Source organism: Penaeus monodon, chromosome 4 (assembly GCF_015228065.2).
Source record: "Penaeus monodon isolate SGIC_2016 chromosome 4, NSTDA_Pmon_1, whole genome shotgun sequence".
In the NCBI taxonomy this organism is placed as follows: Eukaryota; Metazoa; Arthropoda; class Malacostraca; order Decapoda; family Penaeidae; genus Penaeus; species Penaeus monodon.
In genome coordinates this window covers 50,487,307-50,504,806 of record NC_051389.1, presented here as the reverse complement: position 1 = coordinate 50,504,806, position 17,500 = coordinate 50,487,307, and the positions used below count along the sequence as shown (strand labels likewise).

Genomic DNA, 17,500 nt, shown 5'->3' with positions numbered 1-17,500 from the left:
TAGCAAACCCCCCACCCCTTTGTTGTTACTTGCTTCCCACGTCACTTTGTGGGCGGGAAAAGGACCTAATTATGGTTCTTTAGAATCAAGATTTAAAAAAAATCTTAAGACTCCACATAGTTAAAATTCTGGGATATGCAATAAAATAATTAATAAAATGACATATGATTAAAATAACTATTTTAGAATATTAATTTACTAGGTAACGAACCAAGAATACTTAAATATAGAGAACATTAAACGCTTCTGATATGAAATTTAAAATAAATAAATAAATAAAACGTAAATTTAATACTACCGAGCTTTTAAGTATTTAAAATAGGCTACCGTGGTCTTTATGAATATATATAAAATCTTAATATATAAAGTAAACGGACTCAGCTGCTTTATCCTCTTCGGCCAGATAAAGTCGGATAAAACAAAAATATAATTTATTTTGTAAAATAGAAACTGGCAGCGGCAATCGTGTGCGTGTGGCGTGCGCGGGCATCCTCCTCACTCGCGAGATAAAGATGGTTTTGTTGGGGCCTGGAGGTGGTGTTGCCGGCCGGAGGACGTGTTGTACTATAGCTGATGATGGCATGGGGAAGGCTTCGATGCTGCAAAGCCGTCTCCGCAACCCCCATTGACAATGCACAGAGAAATTGCCGCCACGCACTGTTCCACCAGGTGGAAGTGTTGCCACCTTGAGCTCTTTCAATTCTTTTTTTTTTTAGAGAGTTGGAGGTGAGAGGAAATTACCATATTACCTCCTGGAGTGATGACAAAGGATCGACGAGGTCAGTCACTACAGTTGCCTCCGACTCCTCCACTGGGATGTGGTGGAGGTGGAAGGAGTGGAAGAGGTTGAAGAGTGGCGGGGGTGCGATGAGGAAGTGGAAGAGGTGGTGGGAAAGGTTCTAGAGTGGAAGGGATGAATGAGTGGAGAAGATGAACAGGTTAGGACATGGAGGATGTTAAAAAAGGTGGAAGTTATCAGAAAGAGGTGGTAGACCATGTTCAAAAGTGGAAGATGTTGAAAAACGGAGAAGGTGGAAGAGAGTGAAGGGTGAAAGCAGTGGCGGAAGAGGAGGAAGAGTGGATAAATCGTAAGAAGAATAGACGGTAGAGGTTAGAAGGTGAGGAAATGGAGAAGAAGCAAGTGGAAGAAAAGGAGGAAGAAGAGGACCAGGTGGAAGAAGAGAAGGAGTAGAAAAAGGTGAAGAGTGAAGAGGAGGAGGAAGAAGAAGAATAGGGAGAGGAGGAAAACGAGAGGAGAGAGAGAGATGAGGAGGAAGAGGAAAATAACGAAGAGGAAGAAGGAGAAGAAGAAGACGAGGAAGAGGAAGAAGGAGAAGAAGCCGAGGAAGAGGAAGAGGAGGAGGGATAAAGGGAAGAATGTTGAGTCGGGAGTCTGGATAATGCGACCCTGTGCTCCGTTACTACGAGAAACGCATGATAGGTGGAGCAGCTGTTTTAGAAACGAGCGTGATAATGCTTTTAATAGGGAATTTCTAGATCGTTCGCGCGCTCTCCTTGTATCTCTGTATGTCATACTGTCTGTCTATCTGCCTGGGTGTCTGACTCACTCACTCTCTTTCTCTTTCCCTTTCTCTCTCTCTCTCTCGATCAATCGATCTCTCCCTCTACTCTACACTCAGTCACTCAGTCACTCACTCACTCACTCACTCTCTCTCTCTCTCTCTCAAAATGTAGATAATGTATGTTATGTATCAGGTTAAAACCAATAAATATTGATCCGTGTTTACCTCAAAAACTTCCAAAAACTCTAAATTGATCTATCACATCTTTAAATAACGATCATGTATTATCAAGGGTTAGCCTCAGCCAGACACTTCTCGAAATCCTGAAGAATGTGGTTCCTCTCCATCAGAACAAAGAAATAGAAGAGGGAGACCCACAACACGTCCCACAGAAGTCCCACAACGATACCCAGAACATTGAAGATCTTGTCACAACTCGAGAGACATTTGCTGTTCTTCCTCTGGGTCTTTCGATCCTCGTCCTCCTCGTCCAACTTCCAAGGCATTTTGCGAAGTTTGACGTCCGGAGGCGTGTAAACGGGCGGAAGATCTGCCGAGACGTCCACCCACTTCTGAACGGTGAGAGGCTTAACGGGCTCACGGGTTCTCCTCTCCTCGCACTTCTGCACGTAGACCCGAAGGAGGTAGTAGATCGAGTGGTGGAGAACGACGAAGAACAAGCGAATGATGATCGCGAGGAAGATCATGTCGATGGCCTTGGGGCAAGCTGAAAAGGGCGTGGTGGTGGCGATCTGGGCGAAAAGAGCTGCCACCACGATCAGGCACGAGAGGGTCACCATGATGCGGTCGCTGCCGAGGAGAGTTTACTTCAAATATTATTTTTTACAAGATTTATTAACGGATTTCAAGGATTATATGAATACATAAATCGAAATTGCGCATAACTAGCTTTAGTCTTTTAATAAGAATAAATTATAGATATCAAGGTTCAGATACATTTAAAGTAATGCAAAGGGTGTGTGTATGGAGACTTGAATTTGGCAATGTTGATTTGCAGATTTTAAAAGCGCAATGGATGGCATTTCACGTTTAAATCAAAACATGTTTTGCAAGATCTTACTACATACTTCTAGAATTAGCAATTCATCAATATAAAAATTAATGTGCATATATTCACATACGTAATGGGCATTTTGATCGTAACTTCAGTGGAACACAACTGATTTTCATCGATAATACTATTTATCATACAGAAATTATAAATATTTTATATACGACTTCAGCCAGTTTTAGCAAACCGTAACCTAATGATACTCTTGCAGATACACAAAGAGTATCATTCAAAGAAAATATATCCTTTATATAAACATAAACAGTCTTACAAAGTATTTTATGTTGAGCCAGTATGTCTCATACATATATACAGTTTTATACAGCAGTCTTTGACCTTACCTGAAGTTATCGACGCCAAAGAAGAGCGTCAAATATCCTATGAGAGTGAGCACAAGACAAGGGCCAAATGTCGTGAAGATGTATGAACCGTAGCGTCTTTGAAGCAGGACCTTGAGACGAAGGAAGGAGATCACAAGAGGATTATACAGGTTATGAAATATGAAAAAATATTGAAAGTTTCCTCTACTAGTACTTAGAAATATATGCATTGTAAGTTTTTAGAATATTAGCTGTAGTAGAATTAGATTACAGGATTTTTTTTAACGCAAATGATGTCTTATAAATAATTATACAGAGCATAAGAAAGCAATCACAAATAGATACACTGTAAAAGAAATATCACAACTATATACAATAGATCATAAAAATATTCAACATAGGTTTACAGATTATCAAAGAAGAAAGAGAAAACGAAACAAAAAAGAAAAAGAACTTACCTTGAAGGAAATCGTCGTTACATTTCCATTCTCATCAAACTCTGGAGAATAACACACTCTGGAAGGCGTGAAGAGAGGCAGTTCCGGTGTCTGTGGTGTTCCCGAGACATTCTTTGGGGATAAAAATTTCTGATTTATAAAGGTATAAGGCTTTTCTTTTATATATAAAAAGGTACTGGAGTGTGTCTGTCAAGGGGCTTGTGGATTGTTTGCGTTTGTTGTGGTTTGTATATGTGTTGGCAAGGGTTTGCGTGTGGTTGTCTATGTGTTGGCATATGTGTTGGCACTGGGCCTGTATGTGTTGGCATGGGTTTGTGTGTGTTTATGCACGAGATGGTCTAAGTTTGCACTTGTATGTGTTTATGTTCGTAAATGTTAACGAACAATAATAAGCCATGGCGTTTTTAGTGGATGAAAAATCTGGTTTCTTTTATTACTGACTTCTTATCATTCCTCTTTGTAAATGTGTATTTGGTTGGTTTGTGCATGTGATTGAAAGAACTAATGTGTGTTTCTTTACGACTGTAACTTCTGTGTTGTTATGAAATCAAAACTTGATTTTTTTCATATTCAAGAAAATAATCGAAAAGCACCGATACAATCTAGAGCAGGGAGAGAGAAAAAAAGGAAAAAAAGAGAAAAAAAGAAATATAAAATCAGAAAACGAGTTTTAAAAAATTACCAAACAAAATAATAATAATAGTAATAATAATAATAATAACAATAACAATAACAATAACAATAACAATAACAATAATAATAATAATAATAATAATAATAATAATAATAATAATAATAATAATAACAAAAGATCAGAAAAATCAAAAGACATCGAGATACAGAGAAAGAGACACTCAAACAGACACAGAAAAAAAAAAGCTCTAAATCCTTACCACATAACGATACACCCCCCGAAAGGACTTGCTAAACTGCATGAGCGAGATGTTAGCCGCACACACGTGGATATCGAAGGGGAACAGATTGAGCTTGAAGTGACACTTGAACGAAGCTTCGAACACCTCGATCAGTTCGAGGTGGGCGCTGCTGCCGCCGCTGTACTCGTAGCCTGAAATGAGAGATAGGCTTTGTTGCTTTGTTGAGATGGGTCTTTGATATTGCATTACCTGGTAATTGAGGGTAGGTCAATGCTGGTTAGTTGAATTATGTTTAATCAATGATTACATGATTTGATTGTTAGAGATAGGCCTATTTCGCTTTGTTGAAGTATGTCTGAATTTATTAATACATTGCTAATTATAAAAGTATTTATTCCACTAATTATTACGTTACCTGATAATTACAGATAGGCCTATTTTGCTTTGTTGAAATGTGTCTTAATTTATTAATACATTGCTAATGAAGGAAAGGTTTATTTTACTTCGATGAATTAAGTTTAATCAATTATTACATGACCTGATTATTAGAGATAGGTCTATTTCGCTTTACTGAATTATGTCTAATCTATTGTTACATAATTTGCGAATTAAGGATAGGCCTATTTTTTCTTAACTGAATTATCTATTTATTTCTTCGTTTCTCAAATATCTTATCAACATAATCTGAGAATTAAGGATATGCCTATTTTACTTTGCTAAATAATTTGTCTCGTTTTCTATAAATTTGTCTAATCAGATATTACATAACCTGTCAATTTTGCTTAACTGAATAATTTGTTCATTTGTCGGTCAGTACGTTTAATCTAAAACTACATAACCTTTTTTACCTGAATAATTTATTTATTTCTCAATCAATTTTTACTTTATTATTACCTAACGTGCGAACGGAGGGTAGGCCTATTTTGCCAGGTTGAATTATTTCTTAATTACTCTATCAGTGTCTGATTTATTTTTCCATTACCCTTTTATGATATTTATTATACCTTCTGAAATCGAATCGGAAAGGATCTACATTACTCGTGAAGAGACATGATATGAGTGATTCGCATAAGTACATGAATTAAATGGTTTGGTTTTACTCTATTCGTACACCGTAGCCTATATCCTTACACTGTATTCGTACACAATACTTAACACGGTATTCGTACACTTTACATGTATGCTATTTGTACATTTGTGCAATCATACACTTAACACGTATGCTGTATTCATACACCATACTTTCACACTGTGTATGTACATTTAATATACGCACTAAACACACGTACACTATAATTACACATTATGTAAGTATTCCCACACACTAGATTCTTACCTTGTATTCGCGTACCCTGTATCGATGCTAAACTTTAGATCATTATTTTTACGAACACTAATGGAAGAGTGTGATAGTGTTTAATATTCTTATAGGGTTACGGCAGTAAATTCTGAATAACAACACAGGAGACGTACCCTTTATGTAGTTGAGAAAGGTTATCTGCGTTATTACAAATTAATGATAATTGATTATTAATAAATCATGCGCTGTCGAAGGTTAAGGGTACTCTGCATTATGGCACTTGTTTAAGTTCATAGTTACATCAATTAGGCTAACATTAATCGATCATTATCAAAGTAATTACCTATTTCATCACTGTTAGTAGTGTTATTCCACTGGGAAATACATTATTACTAACTTTCCATGATTTTTTTTTTTTTAGGTCCAAAAACGTAATGTTCTAGCTTCTGACTAACATACATTCCATTACATTCTTTTAATTTTATCTATTTTCATTTTATTAATCAATAATTCCATTGTAATTATATCTTTAGAAACGCTGGCCTATGAATATTTCAGAATCCTAATATGACAAGCAATGTTATGCAAAAAGAAAAAAAAATGGCACACACGTTAGTGTTAACATGAGCAGTAAATATTTACATAGAGTTAATGAGGGAATTTTGTTGCCGTAGGAATTATGTCAGAGAGTGAATAAATGAAAAAGATAAAGCTGCAGTCACTCATCGGATTATTGGGATGACGCGCTATTAAAGAAATATCATTAATCCAGAGACAACTGTGATCTGGCATGGAGGTCTGGGTTTTCGCAATCGTCAGTGGAAATTAGCGAAATTTGTGCCTAATTAAGTACTTTCCTCTGCTGGCACACGCACACAAACAGATATTCTTACAATATAAATATATATGTATATACAAATACATTTATATTTACATATTTATACATATATACATACATATACACACACATATATATATATATGCATATATATACTTATATACATATATTTATATGTGTGTGTGTGTGATTATTCTTACAACACACACACACATATCCATCTATCAGTTTATAAGCGTGTGCGTGTACGTGTGAGAGGATGAGAGGCCGACACGTTACCACTGTACGAGCCTGGAGGTTTATGCTTTGTAAGAAAAATATCACACACACACACACACACACACACACACACACACACACACACACACACACACACACACACACACACACACACACACACACACACACACATATATATATATATATATATATATATATATATATATATATATATATATATATAGACACACACAACAACCACCACACACACACACACACACACACACACATATATATAGTAAGCATAACACACACACACACACACACACATATACACAACACACACAAAAAGAAGACCAGAGCCACACAGCACCTACCTTCGAAGGCACTGCGCGTCACTGCAGTCCCTGGCCCGTCCCGATGAGCCCGCAAGGCAGTGAGTTTCCCTTCGCCCGTCAGGTGGGACATTTCGTCCTCGAAGACGGCGTTGAGGAGGGTGGTCGTCGGCGTCCACAGAACGTCCTTGTCCAGGGCGTTGTCGGAGGGAATCCGGCTCATTTGGAACAGGAGGATTCGCTTGTCCTGCCAGCTGGTTCCGAGCTGTGAAGGAGGGACGGGGAGATGTGAACGGGGGAGGGGGAGATGTGAAGAGGGAGGGGGAGATGTGAACGGGGAGGGAGGGGGAGATGTGAACGGGGAGGCATTATAATGGTGGTGACGATGTTATTATCATTGTTGTTATTGTTAATGCATGTGTCAGTGTCAATTGTTAATGTCAGTGTCAGTGTTAATTGTTAATGTCAGTGTCAGTGTTAATTGTTAATGTCAGTGTTAATGTTATTGCTATTGTTAATGTGAAATGATAGTGTTAGGGTTGAAAGTTATTTTAATGCTAATGCTACGGTTCATGCTCATATCAGGGCTGAGGTTAACGTTAGTCTAATCAAAAAGAGTCAAGACCCAATCGCTGCCCTGCATTACCTTCATCTTAGCCTTCAATATACTGCCGTAGACATCCACCTCCAAGACCTCCATCAAAGACAAGGTCAAATTCAGGTCAGTGAAGAACTGGTGAGGACGGCGACGTTGGTATGTGTCAGGCAGTGGCAAGAGCAGTGAGCAGATTTCGTCACTGCTGTCACTGCAATCCTCCAGGCCGTCACAGCGGTTCTCCAGAGGTATGCATAGGCCATTCGAACACGTGAACTGATCCTGTGGTAGAAATTAGTGGCACTTCTGTCTTACTGTTATGCCGTACTATCAGGCATGGGTTTCCGTTTCGGGTCTAGGTGTATTAATGTGGCGTTTTTCTCGTCAGTTTTTAGATTTACTTTAAAGGTTGTTTCTATGGAGTTTTATATTACGTTTTATCGGATAAAATTGATCCTATTACCTATATCAGTTTTCAAAATACAAAACTCTGCTTCTCTCTCTGTCTGTCTCTGTCTCTCTCTCTCTCTCTCTCTCTCTCTCTCTTTCCCTCCCTCTCTCTCTCTCTCTCTTTCCCCTCTCTCTCTCTCTCTCTTTCCCTCCCTCTCTCTCTCTCTCTCTTTCCCTCCCTCTCTCTCTCTCTCTCTTTCCCTCCCTCTCTCTCTTTTCTTTCCTCCCTCCTCTCTCTCTCTCTCTTTCCCTCCCTCTCTCTCTCTCTCTTCTCTCTCTCTCTCTCTCTCTCTCTCTCTCTCTCTCTCTCTCTCTCTCTCTCTCCATCATCCCGCCCCCCCTCTCTCTCATTCCCTCATCCTGCCCCCCTTTCTCCCTTTTCCTTCCTACCCCCTCCATTCCTCTCCTTCTCCCTCTCCCTCTCTCTCCCTCTCCCTCCCCCTCCCCAAACCTCTCCACACCAACCACTCCTACCTTCGCACAAGCAGTTAAGGTCATGTTCCTGCTTCCTGAATGCCCTAACGACCACTCGAAACGACCGACGGGTAGGAGTCCCCTGAACACGGCGGTCGCTACCACCTCCCCTCTCACGTCTACGAGACTCAGGTTCCGCTCTCCTTCGTTTCCTTCTTCCGTGATGACGCTGCCGAAGAGAGACAAATACCTGGGCCGTTTCTGGTGGGGGATGAGGTAGAAGGTGTCGGCGTCCTTTGCCACGCGGAGCTCGAAAGTCAGGTTTAGTGGTGTCTTTAGAAGGGAGGAGGAAGGGAGGGAGAGAGAGGCGGGAGGGGGAGGGAGAGGGAGGCGGGAGGGGGAGGGAGAGGGAGGCGGGAGGGGGAGGGAGAGAGAAGCGGGAGGGGGAGGGTAAGAGAGGGAAGGAGGGAGGGCAGGAAGGAGGGTAAGAGAGGGGGAGGGAAGGAGGGAGAGAGAAAAGTGAGGGTAAGAGGGAGAAGAAAGGAGGGATGGAGGGTGAGAGAGATAGAGGGAGGCAGTGAAGGTAAGAGAGGGAGAGGGATGGTAAAAAAAGGGAGGGGAGGGAGATTAAGATAGGGGGAAGCAGGAAGGAAGGAAAGAAAGGAAAGACAGAGACAGGGAGAAAAAGAGATATATCAGTATGATGCTGTTTACAGTGTCATTAGTATTTTTAGTGTTAGCATATTTATCATTATTGCATCATCATCGCAAGCATTAATATTAGCTTAATTGTCTACGTCATAATTTTTTGTCCTCCGGTATTTTACATGATTACTATAAACTAACAAAATATAAAGACAGCACTCGATAAGTCATACTGACTGCATAGTTTAAGTAGTCTATATATCTTTTTTCAATAATTGTATCAAAATTTACTTCAGTTTAAACATATTTCCTCTTTATTACCATGTAATCATTACCACAACGTAAACCTTATCAAAAGCATCATCCTCACTCCTCATCACGATCTAATCCCTGTTATCCCAACGCGTGCTAACACTACTAATAATTTCCTTCGCGAATCCCATGTCTCACCTTGCACATGAATATCGAGGCTCTCTCTGTACAGCTGTAAGGAAAACTAACGTTCTTTCCGGCATTCACAAACAGAAAGATGCATTCCTCCTTTGCCCAAGTGCCGGCCATCGTCAAGTTCATTTCGGCCGCCATCTGGAAAGGCACGGTGTTAGAAAGGGAGAGGGGAGGGAGGGAGGGAAAGAAGGATGGGAGGGGGAGGGAAAGAGGGAAAGAGGGAAGGGAGGAGGGAGGGTGAGAGGGAGAGGAGGGTGAGAGGGAAGAAGGAATGGAAGGAAGGAGGGAAAGAAGGTGGGAGGGGAAACTGAGAAAAAGGGAGGGTGGGAGAGAGAGAGAGAGAGAGAGTGAGAGAAAGAGAAAGAGAGAGTGAGAGTGAGAGAGAAAGATAGAGAGAGTGGGAGAGAGAGATAGAGGGAGAGAGTGAGAGATAGATAGATAGATAGAGAGAGGAGAGCTGGAGATAGGGAGAAGAAAAGGAAGAGAGACAGACACAGACAGTCAAACATGCAGACGGAGAAAACAATAGAGAAAAGGGAGGAAGGAAGGAAGGGACAGAGGACAGACATACAAAAAACAAATAAGTGTGAAAAAAAACAGCAACAGAGAAATATAGACCGAAATATGTACCCCAGAGTTTTACCTTTTCCACGACCTGCAAAGCCCGCGGGTCAGACACACTGGGCAGCTGACCCCGGTATGTCTTGCAGTAGTCTCGCATCTCCCAGTAGTTCATCCTCACGCCACTCAGCGCCAGGTACCTGTGCTGTAGGCGGGGGATGCACAGGTCCTCTTCCTCTGCCTGGGATATCTGGAAGCTGGGAGGCGAGAGAGACGTTATAGGGAGGTTTGCTGAGGTGAATGTGTGATGTTTTTTTTTCACTTTCTTTAATTTTCTTTTTCTCTCCCATGTTTTCTTTGTCTCTTTCTCTCTCTTTCTCTGCGTGTCTCTCTGTCTTTCTCTCTCTCTTTCTCCTTACTCTCTCTCTTTCTCCTTACTCTCTCTCTTTCTCCTTACTCTCTCTCTTTCTCCTTACTCTCTCTTTCTCCTTACTCTCTCTCTTTCTCCTTACTCTCTCTTTTTCCTTACTCTCTCTCTCTCTTTACTCTCTCTCTCTCTACTCTCTCTCTCTCTCTTTACTCTCTCTCCTTACTCCCTCCCTACCAACTCTCTTCCTCCTTCTTCCCTCCCTCCTCCCCTTCCCTCCCTCCCTCCCCCTCCCCTTCCCTCCCCCCTTCCCTTCCCTCCCCCTCCCCTTCCCTCCCTCCTCCCCTTCCCTCCCCTTTTCCTACTAACCCAGCAGTCTTCGAACCGTCGACGGGAAAATACTCAGTGCCGTTGAGAGTGTAGTTAACGACGCCGACGATCAGCTGACCTTCTTTCATCACCTGCCACTCGCCAAGACTCAGGTCTTCACCCGCCACCTCTTCGCACTTGGCGTGGGAGAGCACCTGGAGGAGGGAATGGTGGTGGTGATGCTGGTGGTGGTGGTGGTTGGGGGTAAGGGTGAGGACTGAGGATGGGAGTGGGAGTGGGGTGGGAGTGGGGGGGGGTGGGGGTAAGGGTGGGGTGGTGGTGGAGGTGGTATTAATGTTCGTAGTAACGATGCCGATGTTAGTACAGTGCATTGTATGTGGGAGAGAGAGAAAAGGAGGGAGGGGGGATGGGAAAGGGAGAGAGGTAGAAGAGAGAGAAAAAAACAAGAAAGAAAGAGAAAAAAAAAGAAAGAAAGAGAAAGAGAGAGAACGTTCTTCAGTGAAGTGGGCATCCGTTTCGAAACATGAACGATGATAATGATAAATACTACTACTAATAATAATAATGATGATAATTAACAACAACAACAATAATGACATCCACGAAGACGACGATGACTGCGCACAACGATGACGATGACCTTCTCTCACCTCGTCATTGCTGAGTTTCCAGGGATAAATTTTGGGCAGAGTGACTTTTCCAACGAGAGGAATGGCCATCGACCGGTCTTCGTAGTAATAGTCAGGGATCCCCACGGTGATGTTGTACGGAATCTGAAACGTTGTTGTTGTTAATTGTGATGGTGTTTGTCATTGTTTGTTCTTTATGATATGATTTAGTTATAATTCGTTTGTTTTTGGTCGTTAGTTTTTTTTTTTTTTTTTAGTGAATAAGTTAACAATTATGTTAATGCTTTGAATTTATTAACTTTATATACATGGCAATAACTACTCTTCGCTATAAAATATCTAAAGAACACAGATCAATTTAATTTCACGATATTGTGTTAGTTAAATGAGCTCTCTACACCATGCGTCTCCTCGCTCATCACCATACACAGGTCAAACACGCCTTCTGGTTTAATTTCTCTTTGCTTAACACCATACACGTCACCATACCTTTAAATAAGCATAACATACATATCCGCATACATATAATTAACATATTCGTAACATAAAAAATCTACCATACCTTCTTACTAAAATTGTTTCTCTAGCTCTACCCTGACTTAACATGAAACACGACACACATACCCACACATACACCTAGAGATGCACCATACCATCATATCCACCACACAATTAGCCACGCCACACCGCCAAATCCACCATACCGTCAGATCCAATTTCAGTTTCTTCCCCGTCTCGATCTCCTGTGCTGTCTCTCCGTCCACTGTCAGCTGGCACGTCTCGCCCACGAAGGAGCAGATGGACACCCACTGCCACGGAACCACCTGTTTGGCCAGCCTGATCACTTCTCGGAGATTGTACAACTTGTAGTTCAGGCCTTCCACTACAGGGAGAGGGGGGGGGGGTCAGTGAGCGAAGTTGTGTATTGTCTGGGTATGAAAGCTGTATTAGTGTTTTCAGATGTGTGCATACACGCACGCGCGCACGCACGCGCGCACACACGCACGCGCGCGCGCGCGCACACACACACACACACACACACACACACACACACACACACACACACACACAGAGAGAGAGAGAGAAAAAGACAGAGAGGGAGGGAGGGACAGACAGACAGACAGAGAGCGAGCAAGAGAGAACCCTGAGGTAATCTGAACAATTCCATGAGCAGTATCAGCACAATCCAGAGCAGCAAAATCCCCTTCACCGCACTGTACCTGTGACCGCCGTGGCGTCACTGTAAGCCAGCAGGATGGTGTTGCTAGCCAGAACCTTCTGTAGCTGCAGGTGGAAACAGACGGTGACGTCGGTGATGTCAGGAGGAAAGACGACTGACTTCTGCATCCACGTGAAGCTGGTAAGAGGCGAGACTTCAGTGTGGAGGTTGAAGACGGTGACGGCGGCCGTGCTGACGTTTCCTGATGGGGGAGAAGCTGGTTATGGTGACATTGGTCTCCCTCTGCTTATTCTGATCTCTTTCTAATTTATAATTATAATAATAATAATAAGTTATTATTATTATTATTATTATTATTATCAATAAGGTTGTTCTTATCGTTATTATTATTATTATTATCATTGTTATATTTTTATCATTGTTATTATTATTATTATTATTATTATTATTATTATTATTACTGTTACTACCATTATTATTGTTATCATTATTATCATTACCGTTATTATTATTTCTTCAGAGCTCATAGAATTTTGTCCTTATCGTTGTATGTAGATGAACATAGCGTAGATTGCCACATCAAGTACAGAAATAATATCATGTTGCAATTGATAGCTACAGATGAGCAAGTGCAAGTGCTGCTCAAGCAAGTAGTTGTTAGGTGCAAATACGCATGCACGCACACCCTCACAGACATACACACATGCACATAATCCAAATACACACAAAAGAAATAAATACAAACACACACGCGCAAGCACGTACACACACACACACACACACACACACACACACACACACACACACACACACACACACACACACACACACACACACACACACACACACACACACACACACACACACACACACACACACACACACACACACACACACACACACATTTATAGATGTGTGCGAATGTGTGATTTTTAACCCATGAAACGTACCTTTTAAACAGAAGACAGTCACCCATAAAACCATCTTCCACGCCGTTTTCTTTGGTGCTCTTCCATCCGCCATGTTTTAACACCACGAATATTCTTGCAGGAGAAAAATAGCTGTGATCGCTATATCTTCAAGTTTATTATTTTCTTGTCTGTCCTTTCTTTACGCCGGGCCAGGCATTGTAGGAAAAAAACACTGGAAAGAAACACAGAAATTTAGATGCGGAAAAAACAAACAAACATATTAAGATAATATTTTCATATACATTGTCCCAATGTTTCTTGCTTGATTTATATCCCATTACTGTACACGCGACTACTTTCCATCTACTTATCTACACTCTCTAAAGATGACATCCTTATTAAACTATTACTTCCCTCCGCAAAGAGCAGAAATAACCCGACACCTTTTTTCTTAATCTCTTAACTAACTAACTAACCTCTCTTAACTATTATTTCCCTCCACAAAAAAAAGAAAAAAAAAAAAGAGAGAAAACAGAAGTGTCTCGACATCTGACTCTCTTGTTAACCCACCTGCATTAGGAATAACTTCCAACTACAGGTTTTTACCGCTGCCTTGCCTTCCTCGATGGCGTTGCTAGACTGTATCCGTTTCTAAGAACTATATCTTAAGGAAAGTTTTTTTTTCTTTCTTTTTTCTTTTGCGATTATCGTACATCGGGCGGTTCTGTTACGAGGGCCTTAGGAAGAAATAATAAATTTTTACTGTTGTTTGCTATGCTGACCGATAGCATCGAACTGTTGATGTAAATTAGTGGTTATAAATAGATCTGATGATCGTACAGCCGTTTATTTGGTGTGGTTGAGTTGTTGCTTTAGTTGTTAAGGTCCGTCAAGGTAGGTTAAATTAAGGTGCTCGCTCTCTTTCTTTCTTTCTTTCTTTCTTTCTTTCTTTCTTTCTTTCTCTCTCTCTCTCTCTCTCTCTCTCTCTCTCTCTCTCTCTCTCTCTCTCTCTCTCTCTTTCTCCCTCCTTCCTTCCTCCCTCTCCCCCCTTCTCCCTCCCTTCCCCCCTCCCACCCTCTCCCTATCCCTCCCTCCCCCTCTCTCCCTATTCCCATCAGGCCCAGACACCCATAACTTTCACGACACACACAGCTCTTAAATTGTACCCGAAGTGACATGCCATTCCACAGCAAAACTGCCATTATCATTTTTACTCGGAGTTGCCAATGTTTACGAACAACAGGGAGTCGAAACAGGAAGCCAAAACAACGTTAGGAAAAAAAGAAACATCATGGTTGTTAATGCGTTTTTAATGAGCTATGTATGTTGACAAAGTATCGACTCCCGTTTTATTCCCTTCAGGCCTTGTGATCGGAAAATTTCCAATACGTATAATAAGCTTGTTCTTTACGTTGTGGTTATTAATAGTATTTTTTTCTTTTCTTCTTTTTTATTGTGTGTGATAAACCATGTCATTATAATGTAATTATTGTTGTTTTTATTATTGGCGTTTTTTTTAATATCTTAATTGTTACCGAGTTATCTTAATTGCATTATTATGATGATGATGACTGATGATGCTAATGACGAATATCATTACTAGTATTTTTATGATTATCCTTATTATTATTATATTAATATTATTGTTGTTGTTACCATTATAAACAATATCATATTTTTATCATTATAATAATAATAATGATATTATTATCATTATCATAATATTATTATTATTATTATTATTATTATTATTATTATTATTATTATTATTATTGTAAATGTTATTATTAGTAGTAATAGTATCAGTAATATGTTATTGTTATTATTGCTATTATTATCACATTAATAGTAGTATTATCATTGTTATATATATTATCATTATCACTATTACTACTACGTAAAGCGTAGTAAGAAAAGGATCATGAAAATAATGATAATAATAATGCTCACAGTGATCGTAATGATCTTTCTGTCTCTCTCTCTTTTTTCTCTCTCTCTTTTCTCTCTCTCTCTCCTCTCTCTCTCTCTTTCTCTCTCTCTCTCTCTCTTCCTCTCTCTTCTCACTCTCTCTCTCTCTCTCTCTCTCTCTCCTCTCTCCTCTCTCTCTCTCTCTCTCCTCCTCTCTCTTCTCTTCCTCTCTCTCTCTCTCTCTCTCTCTCTCTCTCTCTCCTTCCTCTCTCTCCTCTCTCCTCTCTCTCTTCTCTCTCTCTCTCTCTCTCTCCTTCTCTCCTCTCTCTCTCTCTCTCTCTCTCCCTCTCTCTCTCTCTCTCTCTCTCTCTCTCTCTCTCTCTCTTCTCTCTCTCTTCTCTCTCTCTCTCTCTCTCTCTCTCCCTCTCCCTCTCCCTCTCCCTCTCCCTCTCCCTCTCTCTCTCTTATTATTATTATTATTATTATTATTAAATAGTAATATAATAATATAATCTGGTATAATCTTTTTTACTTATTTTAATGGTAATTGTGATGATTAAAGTAACGAAAGATAATGATGAGAGTAATGATAATAGTAAAATGATAATGATAAATATAATGATAATAAGAATAGGAGCAATCATTGTTATAAAATTATGGTAATAATAGCAATATTAATAATGATGATGGTAATGACAATGGTAATAGTAATGATAATAATGATAACAGAAATAATAACAATAATGGCAATGATGATAATAATAACAATAATCATAGTGATAGTAATAATAACGAAAATGATAACAATGACAATGATGATGATGATGACGATGATAATAAATTTGATGGTAATGATAATGGTGCTGATAATGATGAGCATAATATGTAATCATGGTAATGATAACGATAAGAAATATAATAAGGATAATGATAATGTTACATCTACTGCTAATGATGATAATGATAACAATAATAATGAAGAGAGAGAGAAACACAAACCAGTTAACTTTCAGAAAAGAAAAGCATAAAGGCGAGGGAACGGAGATGATAGATGGAAAAAGAGAAAGATAAGAAAAAAGGAACACTCTGCGAAGAAAAATAATAATGACAATAAAAATAATAATTAGATTAACAATGGTAAAGGCGGGTCAGAGTAGCGCTGCCTATGAATACAAAAAATAATAGCAAATTAACAAATTCAGTCTAAGAATTTGTGTATGACTCACTTGCAGTCATTATCTATTTCGTCTATAACTCGCCTTGTGACTTTTGTACGTGAGACATCAATACACAAAGTTTTTTTCATTAGTGTAATCTAATATTCCGAGTTTCTCTTCTGTCACCATTGTCTTTTGTTGAAATAGCATATCAATATTTCTTTGTGTTGGTGTATCTTATCAGGTAAATGTTTTTCTCCAGTGAGCAGCAGTTAAAAGAACATAATTTCGAGGTGATAAAAGAACAATTAATTACTTCAGGGTTAACATGACCTTTCCGAGATCTGTTAAAGGATCGTATTTACTAAATTAATATTTTCCGGTTACAATGCTGGTTTCAAGAATATTTCGATAAATTACTGAATCCCTCAGACTGTATATCTAATCACACACTGCGGACTCTACCTCGACGTCAGAAACGTATGGCCTTACTGATGGTATCCTTGCGAGTAACTTTACCGGCTCTCCTAGTGGTCGCTGCTTTTATGCCCGTTTTCCGGTTCCTCCTCACTATTATTATTATTTTTATTATATTTATATTATTATTTTTTTTTTTTTTTTTTTTTTTTTTTTTTTTTTACCATGTATAAACTTTTTACTTGGCAGATTTTATCTCCTCATGAGAGTAGAAGTAATCAGAATATTTCTCTTAAGAGCTTCGTAGGTACGGCGAAAGCTCACAGAGTTTATGAAGGAAAGCACATTATGAATAAAGTTAGGGGCTGTTTTTTTTTCCTTGAAATTTAGGATGTAGTCAGTCTTACCTGCCAACAAAGGCGAGCTATTGTGGCGTCGAGAGCGACCGAGTCCACTGCGAACGGTTTGCAGGTTAGACCATCGTTACGGTGATAAGGGTAGTTATCTCATGCGCCACATGTACCTCTGTGCGACATACAAAACCAATCC

General features: G+C 39.8%; 1 protein-coding gene across 1 annotated transcript; it reads right to left on the bottom strand.

Annotated features, from left to right (window-relative positions):
• Nucleotides 1-1,747: 1,747 nt before the first annotated feature.
• On the bottom strand, nucleotides 1,748-14,436 carry LOC119572296. Its single transcript, XM_037919315.1, has 15 exons — nucleotides 14,040-14,436; nucleotides 13,509-13,701; nucleotides 12,599-12,799; nucleotides 12,083-12,261; nucleotides 11,400-11,522; nucleotides 10,789-10,943; nucleotides 10,135-10,309; nucleotides 9,495-9,629; nucleotides 8,460-8,732; nucleotides 7,587-7,817; nucleotides 6,983-7,205; nucleotides 4,267-4,439; nucleotides 3,374-3,484; nucleotides 2,937-3,046; nucleotides 1,748-2,333 (listed from the first exon to the last, which is right to left on the bottom strand). Exons 2-15 carry the CDS (start codon nucleotides 13,579-13,581, stop codon nucleotides 1,811-1,813), a joined length of 2,685 nt encoding a protein of 894 aa, XP_037775243.1. The 5' UTR covers nucleotides 13,582-13,701; nucleotides 14,040-14,436; the 3' UTR covers nucleotides 1,748-1,810.
• Between the last annotated feature and the right edge of the window lie 3,064 nt (nucleotides 14,437-17,500).